The following is a 10,989-nucleotide window of genomic DNA, read 5'->3' on the forward strand; positions in this document are numbered from 1 at the left end:
GGCGCGTTTGCTCTACATATATGGTGATTGTAAAGGAGGAAAGAGACGCCTACTTCTGCAGCCCTTAAGGGAGCACGGCGCAGAACGCACGTTTGTTCTCCGCCGTGCGTTCACTCCCCGTGAAAGCGCGCGTCCCTCGCGCCCTTTCACTCGCACATACAGCGTTCGGCGCGCGGCGACGATTTCATCTCCATTGACGTCATACGGAACCTCACGGCGACGGCGACGGTGACGCCGATGGCACAAATCTGCTTTTGAGTGTCCATATAATTGCTATCGCAATAAAAAGAAAAATTAAAGGCTTGGTTATCTCTCTTCAGTGTGCCTGAGCGATTTTATCTTCCTGTGAGGCATAATTCTTTGGGAAATCTCCAACGCCTAACTTGTCTAGTTTTGCCCTCTTAAGGTTAATGCGCGCAAACTGAGAGCAGTGGCACGCTTTACTTTGTCTTTTGCAGATATCCACTCCTGTAAGCGAATACAACATCACAAACAAAAAGGTTGCCAATATTGGCGACGTGTGCGAATCCATGAAGCAGCAACTTCTCATTCTCGTTGACTGGGCAAAGTCGGTCCCCTCCTTCACGGAACTTTCAATAGAAGACCAGGCAAGTACGCTGCCATTTACGGAATAATTATTGACTTTTCAAACGTTACCTGTCAGGACAACAGTACCTCTCGTCCAAGTTAACAAGAGTTCTCAGCGAATTAAACATCCTTTCTATATGTATAAGATTCAGCACACAATGGCGGTACTTAGGAAAGTTTCTAGAGACAATGAAGTTATTTAGTTTATAGAGGTGCAAGTTATGACGTGACGAGAGATATGTAATATCTGAATAATAAAAGTGTGATATGCAAGAAAATGCTAAAAAAATAGGAAATGTTCACAAGAATGCAAGTTAATCTTCAGAAAACAATATACAAAAGGGCACACACTGTTTAGAAAAGTGCTATCAATTTTGCTGCTTGCAGACTTCTATGGCAGCGTGGATTTTTGAATCTCGCTTATAAATGCGTGGACGGTATTTATTAGTACCCAACTCAAGAGCGTTCATTAGTTTCAGCTGATCAATCATTCACCTATTTCACTTGTTTGATGTGTACACATGTACGCATATGTACGTATGTCCAGGGCCTGCGAGGTCAAGTTGAGAAAATGTGTTTAGCAGGTACAGAAATTAGCATCCCTGGAGGGCTCCTATTTGGACAAGGCGAATTTGATATTACAGTGTTACTAATATCCACTTGGAAATCACACCCGATTTGTCGACGGTGTCGTTGATTGTTCTCTTACGTATTTTTTATTTTTAGAGGTATGCAGACATGCATGTATTTTATCTTATATGTACATATAGGTATATGTGTATACGTATATGTAGTATTACAAAGTACCTACAAAGTACTGAAAATCGAAAACAAAATCGGGTGGGCTGTATCAGCGACGCAGCCGCAGAGGGGTACTGGAAACGTTTTGTTCGTTCTGCAGATGGTGTATGGGCACTAGGGTACAGAAGTGGATGTAACCAAATGCGCAAGCTACATTTATTCACGCATTATAGGACGCTTACATGCCTAAGTTATGTTACAGCTAGTGGGCGTCTCACGGTCTAATTTTGCAATCGTGCTCGCTCCCTATTCGTAGTGGGCCCGTTTGGTTTGCAGAGTATGTTTTGGCACTATAGATAAAGAAATGAGTCCCTTACTGGCGGCGCCCAAGACTGTCCTGCACCGCTCGAGCCCACCGTACTCGTAAACGGCTGGAGATCGTGCGCTTGCGTCAATCTCCTGCACTTGCGCTCCCTTAGAGACGGACAAGTTCCGTCTTGGTCGAAGGGGTTGGATATCCCTTTGTCGTGCTGTCCGCGTCTCTTCACGCCATTTCTGCACCGTCGTGTCGAACGCATGCAGAGGGGGGGGGGGGGGGGCATAACCGGGCAGGCATGAAATTTCTGCAACGAATTGCACATTTGTAGGCCCTAAGACTCCCGATGAGCGCCAGTACGCGATTGATAAATTATACCTACTATGGTATAGGGAGCTCTCTCAAACGCCAGCACTCCTGATGTGATGGGAAAATGTACTGATGTACTAACGTGCTACGCCTCTCTGAACGGTACTCGCGAAGTTAAATTTAGCTCCGATTGCGTTATGTGTGGCCTGCAGTAACGGCGCTATCTGTGCACACGACGCAAGTATGATCGAGCTTCTTGTTTATACACAATGATACCAAAGGCGCTTGAGTAGCATGGTTGCAAAGATGTAAGCGATATTGCTATAACATGCATTCGTTACATGCGGCTTTAGCAAGTGACCTTCCTATGCTGACCGAAACGAAAGACGGTCACATCAACAAACAGAAAAACAATCGCCTTATCTGTTACAGATGACACGCTATAGTCGGCTGCTCTATGCTGGCTGTCCAAGTGACAACATATTTTAAAGACCAATTTTAAAAACGCTTCCCGTCAAAAAAGAAAACAAGGCAGTTTGGAAAGTACACAACCGGCGATCACTGCAGTGCCTTTACTTGGTGAGGCGTGAGCCAAGGACAGGCATAAACTTAGTGACATAATATTTCACACTCATTCATTATAGGAAAACTTCTATACTTTCAGCTTGCGCGCTGCGGTGGATCTTTATTCAGCACGGTACGATATTCACTACGAACATATAGCTTGTATTTCAATTTCACTTTCATAGTGAATTGCGGCACATTTTCACCTTTGTAGGTTGATTACAGTTAGAGAGGTACCGCTGTATCGCACAGTGAGGCCTATGAGGAGCCCTAAGAAGTTAACCGACTCAGTTGTGGTCTAACCGGCTGTGGGCTCGTCAAGCTGCATAACTGCAGCTTTTATCTGCAGTCTAACCATCAGTTTGTTGTACAGGGTGGCAAATAAACTCATTTCATTGGGCTCGATCACTGATGGTGGTTGTCTGGTACGGCATATGCTGTTGCCTGGGTTTTTGATACGTTAACGTCTCGCCTATGAAACAATGTAAAATACTTCACGTAGTCCCTTCGGAGAAATCTTCGGAGCGCTAGCGCATGAACATGAGCCCTCCGCGATCGGGCAATGCGATTGATAGTGACAGGGCATGGGTCAGAATCCTAGCCTGGATAAATGTCGTTCCTGAGACTTGATAAATATAGCTACCGCCTTATTCCCTGGTTCATTTGAAGACTTTGGGATAATTGCTGCATAGGAGTTGCTCCGCATTGCTTTTCTTTATCATGAATACATGTGCCACTTGGAGTAGTTAGCGTAGCGATCGAGAGGTTACTATACCTTCGTTCTCCGTTACCATTTGTTCATTTTGTCTCCCTCTCTCCATTCCCCCCATTTGATGTGAGTCACTCACTAGCGAAAGGCAGACGGTCTTCTTTCTTTGTTCTCAGAACTCACTGCGATGGCACCGTGCCGTCCCAGGTGGCGCTGCTGCGTGCGCACGCGGGCGAGCACCTCCTGCTGGGCCTGGCGCGACGCTCGATGCACATAAAGAACGTGTTGCTGCTGGGCAACGACTTCATCATCCCGCGAGTATCGTCCGAGGTTGAGATCAGCCGTATCGGGGCGCGCATCATGGACGAGCTTGTCACCACACTTAGGGAGGTGCAGATCGACGACACCGAGTTCGCCTGCCTCCGAGCCATCGTCTTCTTCGATCCAAGTGAGCTGACGCCACTGTCGGTACACATGGCTGCTTGCTGTCGCTCGCTGCTGACTCGTCGCGACTAGGTGGGCCCAACAAAACAGACTGCAGTGATCGCGTTCAGCTAACATGTCTTCACGGATTGCGTAACGGTTGTTTAGCATGCGCTTCAAGGGCGGTTTGACGCCGGAAAAAGCTGCGAGTCCTAGCTGTTTTGTTTGGAAACAGTGCACAATCCACACACCCCATTCCCCCTGCACAAAAAGAAGAAGAGAAAAAAAGAGCGAACAAAAAAAAAAAAGCGATTAATAAGTACCGTCGCGGACACGAGTTCGTTTTCATGGAATGTGGACAATTTCAGTAACATGCCTGACTTGGTTCATAAAAAAAATACCTGTCGCTCCTTGACTCCCGGTTTTAAACTGAATTGCTGAAACAGCGCGCATTATGCGACATATCACATTATGCGATTAGCCATTTAACCAACATCTGCCAAACAGCTTTTCATTTGTTACTTGAGGCACTTGTTAGAGTTGCGCAAATGAAATAGGCCACGGGTGTTCAAGGCATTTAGAATACTCATGAGTACTGTGCCGCTGGGCCTAAGGGATTATACTACTACTACTACTACTACTACTACTACTACTACTACTACTACTACTACTACTACTACTACTACTACTACTAATAATAATAATAATAATAATAATAAGCATTGGCTCACTTCACACGCGCAGTTGCAACACGAGCGCCGAAGTGCACAATGAAAAGTAAGTTAATGAAATTAGGTTAAAACACTCATTGCATGTTGCGATCAGTCATGCAAGGAATTTTCCACTTTTCAGCTAATCAGGAAGAGTGTAAGAGGCAAAGTGGCACTATGTGCCGGAAGTGATGGAGAAATAAAAAAAAATGTTAAGGTTTTGAAATAGGAGGAAAAGCTTGGTATATCTCTTGCTGTCATTTCTACTTCTTATACAAAATGAAAAAAAAAAGAAAATGACGCCTATTTCATTAATACATTATGTTCAGGTTTTAGGAGACGTGGCCATAAACATGTTGCAGCAGCTGCTGTTTTCTAGATTGAACGATTACATATTAATAAAAACCTAGAAAGATTCGCATCGGTGCTTTGCACAAGCCTGCACTGGACAAGAAGAAGTATTTTAATGATTTGAAAATGTAGAGAGGTCGGCCGGAAAATGGAGCATCTGGCCTGCTACTCTACGCAAGGGAAGGGGAAGAGGTCACAAAGGTCACAAAAAGACACATGAAGACAGGTCACTATAAAAACACAGAAAGTCTGGTACAGAAAGGCGCATAAGTTCAGCTCACATAGAACAGAAACACACGAACACATAAAGTCAGCTTACAAGATTGTATTTAACACACTATAGATATACACTATATTTATGTAGTCGCTTCTAGAAAATATCTAAAGAGCCGTTAGCACTCGCCTTACCGTGGTACTTGTCGCCCATGGATCTAGCATCTTGATGATTAGGGGCCTGGGCAATTCCACTATGTCACTTTTCAATCGGCGCCTGTTGTGAGTTTTCAGTGCAGAAAAGTGAATTTTCAAACTATGCAAGCATCAGCCCATGGACATTGTAATGCTTATTAAGTGATATAGTGGTGAGGGAGACTGCCACTCACCTAACAATGTTTGTCCGGGACGCCTACAGGGTCAGTGACGTGTATAGGAGGGTAATGGAGTAAGAGGGTGCGTCTCTTACTAACTCGCTTTCTAAAAAAAATCGTGCTGTCACTTGCGCTTCTCTATGCAGTTACCGGTTTGCAAATGTCGTTGGTTGGCTTCCTGCATTTCACTGTCATCAAGGACAAATGAAAATGTTTTATGGTATCGGAGTTATCATACTTCAGGCGTCTAATTCTTTCCACGCGAGTTCTAAATTGATTTTACTTTGATAGAAAAGTTGTTAGTAATGGTGCTGAAAAAAATATGTTGACGATAGTAACTGGGCAAAGTGTTAACGCAATAAATGAACCCGCGTTTGGCACTTGCGCTGAACTTCAGCGGTTTCAAGAGCTTGACGTGCTCCAAGGAAATCTCGTTGACTTTCAATGCTTCCGGCTACTACCATTGCAGCCTTTTCCTACCCAAGAAGAAATATAAGAAGAAAATGACAGGAGGGTAACACTGTGGCAGCATCGTAGTCGGTGCCTATTTTTCTCCATCATTTCTTTGTTGGACAGCCTTGTGGCATGTAGCATACCGCATATTATTCTTATCGAGGAAGGTTTGCTTTGTGGTATTAGAGTAAAATAAGGAACAACAGTCTCGTAAAATGGGACCTTGTCGTCTTTCGTTGTACCTTATTGTGAGCGTATCACATTTTGTTGTTTGTGATATTTTTGTAGTGTTTTATTTTATCATTTTATATCGCTCTTTGTTAGATTGTTTATCACCGTGGCACTTTGACCTTCAGTTGAACCTTGCTTTTCTGGACAACCCAGTGACTGCTCCTTTAAGTACGTAACCGACGTGGGCCACTCATTCTGCCTATATTTTGCAGACACAAAAGGCCTCAGCGAGCCGCACAAAATCAAGGCTCTGCGATATCAGGTGCAGACGAATCTGGAGGATTACATCAACGACCGCCAGTATGACTCGAGGGGACGTTTTGGCAAAATTATGCTGATGCTGCCGACGCTTCAAAGCATAACGTGGCAGATGATAGAGCAAATCCAGTTCGCTAAGCTTTTTGGGATGGCCAAGGTCGACAACCTGCTGCAAGAGATGCTGCTGGGAGGCATGGTTGGACCGCAGGCGTTCTACAATCAAAGTGAGCAAGACTCGGACTTGCGCGCCACGATGAGGCGCCGTTGTGGGGCATTCATTTTGTCTCATTTGTAACGGCTGAATGATGGGGACATGAAGCCGAGACGTTCATCTGTTGCGATTGTGGTGCACGGCAAAGCAGAAGGCATGGTCAAAAGCAACATGGCGTGGTTCACTACGGGGCGTGCCTCGTAGCCAAACTCTCGCTTTGGGACGTTAAAACCCTTTAGTTATAGTATATTAGTACCCAGTCATCCGTGGCGTATTTGAGATCAGAGAAGTGTTTCAAAAGAAATGCAGTCAACTCATCTTCCCTCCATTGCGTCGCCTCTAAAGAAATTGTGATAGTTATATGTGGTAAATGACGTGTTGATTATACACGGAGCTCAATATAGGTGCGCCTGGAATGTAGAAGTTAACTTCTCCTTGTAAGTGGTTGTAAAAACTCCTTTCCCTTTTGTTAAGAGGCGCATCCAGTGTGCAAAAGGAAGATGTTTTTCTTAGAAATTTGACACTTCCCGGAGAGAACGTTTCTGCACAATATTACATGCCATGTGAACTCTAGAATGAATTGTCTTATTTTTTTGTTCCTTGAACTACACCAGCAAAGTTCAGCGGACTTGTTATTCTTGGATAGCGATTGATCTCGTTTAAAGCGCTCATTTACTGTGCCAAAATGGAGTCAGTGACTATATTTCTCAGAATTTTAAAAAGAATTTTGTTACGCTAGAAGGAGTTCATTAATCTGCACACTCAAGTGGCCGCAGAAGGTTGAAGAAAATGCATTATTCCCTCGAGGATCGTACACGTTTGGGAATACTTAAACCGAGCCTATCTACGCTTTCTTTATTTTTGTTCTGACGTGTTCTAATTTCTCTTTGCATTAATTTTCAGTTCTCATGCCTATATACAGAGCGGTGCTCATTACTATTTTATTGAAATTGGCTTACAAGCATTGTGTAAATTTTTAAAAATCACATTCTACCTAAACGGTTTCATAGTGCAGCGGGTTCCACAGTATGGTGTGTTGCTGTCACCGGAGCATTGGCATTGCAGTTAATAGAATAAACTATTAATACACACTTAATACCGATGGTTGATTCCCGGCATATTAAAACTATAGCCTAATCAGAGTCATGGCATTATAACTATGGCAAATGAGTCGGGCATATGTTGGCTAGCCATTGCTGGAATAACTGCATTTTGTTGTAGGCTCCTTGCAAAAGAAACAAACCGAGTTTTCGGTAACGCAAACGAATGTAAGCTGGTACGCAGGATAAAGGACATGAGCCTAGATATGCGTTCACCGCAACTGTTAGGACCATCATGTTATTAGCTGCCAGTGAAATACGAGCTATAATGTTATAATTTATAGTTTTCCGCAGTCTTTCCTTGTCTGGATTGTCCGGGACTCACTGAAGACTTACAGGAGAGCTGCATCTGTCTCCCACGGTCGTAGGCGGTGTTTGTGGGATACAAAGAAAGAGATGTGCGCGAACGCGAGCCTTCTTTGTATGTCCGATCCCAAACGAGACTAAACACTGCCCTTCCCCTTACCGGAAAACGACCGGGTAACCGCAGTCTCTTTGTGCCATCGCCCTCACCCGATTTCAAAACAGAGATCACAATGGATCCGTGGGGAAACAGGCGTCCTGTTTGCTTGGGTGCCTTGAGCCACTCAAATGGTTCGGCAGCCGAACCAAGAAGGCGCGAAAGTCGTGAAAACACGGGGGTTCTTGAGTTGTTGCCATTCGTGCTTAGAAGTAGAACTAGGTAACAAACGCACGACCCTTCTTCTGATCGAAGCAAAGAAAGGATATCTTTATAGTGGCCGGGGGGTTGTGGACTACTTTAAACGTAAACCTCCGTGCAATGAAAACCATTCAGGCCTGTTCTGCGCAGAAACTTACGTTCGACAGTTATCAGTAAGGTCCTCCTCCCATCACTTGCACATCATAGTATTATGTATTTGTTGTCAGGTCGCGTTCAAATGATAAACCTATGTAAGGTTCGCATTGGCGAAAACCTCGCGGGAGGATGGTTTCCAGCTTTTGGAAGCATGCTCGTTTCTTAACAAGAAGAAATGGTGCAAAATAGAGTTTATTGCACAAAAAATGTGGATATCAAATAACAGTTATATAAAGGAGATTATGACAGTGACTGCGGGCTTTTAGTAACAACAGAAATAAAGCTTGAAGAGAATACACTGCATAGGCACCTTCATTGCGGCAGAGTTCTCTGCTGCATTACTATAGAATAGCCCTCGGTTTCACGCGAAACCTCAACGTTACCGGTACTTATCGAAAGCAATCCATCGATTGGTCAATTAATTAATTGTCAGATAAATAATTAACTAATAAATGCATAAGTAAATACTTAATGAATCCACCTAGCTGTGCGTTGTCTGGCCACCTGTATACGTGACGTGTTCGATAGCATTGCTAGTGCGCTACACAAGCCCTTGTCTTCTCGCTCCGAAATGACGCCTAGTTATGATGGCTGCGCGCTTGCGGGGCTCGCAGGCGCATCGCCGGACTGCCCGTCAGGAACGTCGACCTCGCCCCTGGCGCTCTCGAGTAGCGTCATCCACCAGTCGATCCTGCAGAGCAGCGCAGGGCTCGAGAACCTTGCGAATGGCCACCAGGGCCGCCGCTGTGATGGCCATGAGTTGAGCACAGGTGGCGGCCTACCGCAGCCGGACACCCCAATACCGTCGCCACCCGAACCAGCCCCATTCAAGCCCATGCAAGACCTCGGCGTCCAGGCGTTCAAGACAGAGGTGCTGGAGACCGAGTCCACGTATTGAGCGCGTGCCTATCATTGCAGGAGCACGCAGCGTGTGCTGCACGGTCGTATCCTTGCAGTTGCCTCTATCTCTCTCACACACACACACACACACTGCCGATGGTTGCACCTGGACTCTGCAAGGAGCTGAGGCTTCCTGATGTACAAAAAAAAGCAAAAACAACGCAAGCGTTTTGCTCTTGTAGCTCACGCCTTTTGTGTTCTGAAAGGAACATACCGCTGTGTTTGTCAAGGACAAGGTGATACCAAGTATTTTATTCTCAACACTTGAATCCTTATGCAAATCAATCTGTAATATAGGAGAAAATAATCGCTGTATTTCTGTATGCAAAATGACTGTCAAAGCAGCAGTTCGTGAGACTGTTGAAGTGTAAGTATTGTACTATCATTTACTGTTTTTATCCTTTTCGCCAGCGCCGAACAGGAGAGGGTTGGTGAAACACACTGACTGTCCAGCCTCGGAGGGCCCATTTCGAGGGTTTGTTGGATGGGCTTCAAAGTGTTCAGTGCGTTATTGCGAACTGGTCATTTTACATATCTGGTCATATTGTAAAGAAGATTGAGTCACCGAGTGCCCTTCATGCATACTTTTATTATATAGAGGGCGCTTTAAAAGTATTCTCGTGCGTATGCATGTACTTTCAATAAAGTATATTGTATTTTCCAGTGCCTTTCTTAAATAAAATTCTACGTGTCATTGAAGCGCTGCTGTGACTACACCGGTAACATTATATTCTCAATACTCTTTCCCCAAAAAAGAAAGGACGCTATAAACCTTAACACATCCATTTTGTTTTCCACGCAACTTGTTTAGAGTCATAGGAACTGTTTGAAGACTCTTGCCTTATACTAACCGATAGCAGCAATTGATCTCCTAGTATATTCTTTATAAAATCAAATACGCCATAGCACATACAGTTCTTCGTATTGGCACAAACCCCGCTTTTTGAATTCCTAAACTCATAGGCCATATATAAGATGTATGATAATTTCTACTTCAGAGAAAGCACGCAATATATGAGGGTAAATTGAAACTACTACAATTCATCAGCAGTGGATATAAAAGGAAATGATTCCTTTTAGGATTCTTTCTGGACCCGGCATTAACGCTAGAAAGGATTGTTTGACGCACTCGGCGAACTGACAAAAACGACTTTTTTTATTGATATAAATAAAGTAAACAGAGGAGTTGTCGCTGTATGCTGGTGACGCTTTTCGCTTGCATTAGGTAATCCTTAAACAGAAGAGTGTGTACAATAGTAAAATACACACACAATAGTAAAAGTCTGTTTTGAAAAGTTCTTATTGAAACGAATTCTGCGGATGGCTGAGGTACGCAGGTTTCAGATGCAGGAATGAGACACAACTACACACCAATGCAGTCGAGTGAATAATCGTCACAAATATCAGCGTCTTCAAAGAAGCGTTGTAGTGCTTTGTGATGCGCTTTTGGTGGCCATGGATCTAACACCTTGGCAAGTGAAGAAGGCAGATGTGAGTCAATTAAACACCGTACTTGTTCAATGTGTAGTGCGCTTGGGATGGTGAAGCAGTAGGTGGTTACGTCCTCGTCCTCGTGGTCGCACGAACATGTCGGAGAGGATACACGCTTCATTCGAAATAGAAAGCGCTTTGTGTAAGCACTTCCTAGGCAGAGATGATGTAAGAGAGTGTCGATACGTCGTGGAAGCTGAGTGTTCATCTGGTACTCAAGATGTGGTCAA

The 10,989-nt window shown here is 44.3% G+C and overlaps 1 protein-coding gene across 4 annotated transcripts in view; it reads left to right on the forward strand.

The window, feature by feature from the left end:
* The window catches only part of LOC119432060 (hepatocyte nuclear factor 4-gamma-like), a 168,501-nt gene extending 158,570 nt beyond the window's left edge, over nucleotides 1-9,931 (forward strand). For 3 of the 4 annotated variants that reach the window (XM_037699478.2, XM_049670698.1, XM_049670703.1), the window contains 4 exons: nucleotides 459-608; nucleotides 3,435-3,675; nucleotides 6,195-6,464; nucleotides 8,983-9,931. In XM_037699478.2, coding sequence (XP_037555406.1) covers nucleotides 459-608; nucleotides 3,435-3,675; nucleotides 6,195-6,464; nucleotides 8,983-9,266 — 945 coding nt within the window. In that variant the 3' untranslated portion in view covers nucleotides 9,267-9,931. The remainder of the gene's footprint in view (nucleotides 1-458; nucleotides 609-3,434; nucleotides 3,676-6,194; nucleotides 6,465-8,982) is intronic. The other variant, XM_037699477.2, reaches the window with a different exon arrangement.
* The last annotated feature ends 1,058 nt before the right edge of the window (nucleotides 9,932-10,989 follow it).

This window comes from Dermacentor silvarum, chromosome 1 (genome assembly GCF_013339745.2).
Source record: "Dermacentor silvarum isolate Dsil-2018 chromosome 1, BIME_Dsil_1.4, whole genome shotgun sequence".
Classification (NCBI taxonomy): Eukaryota; Metazoa; Arthropoda; class Arachnida; order Ixodida; family Ixodidae; genus Dermacentor; species Dermacentor silvarum.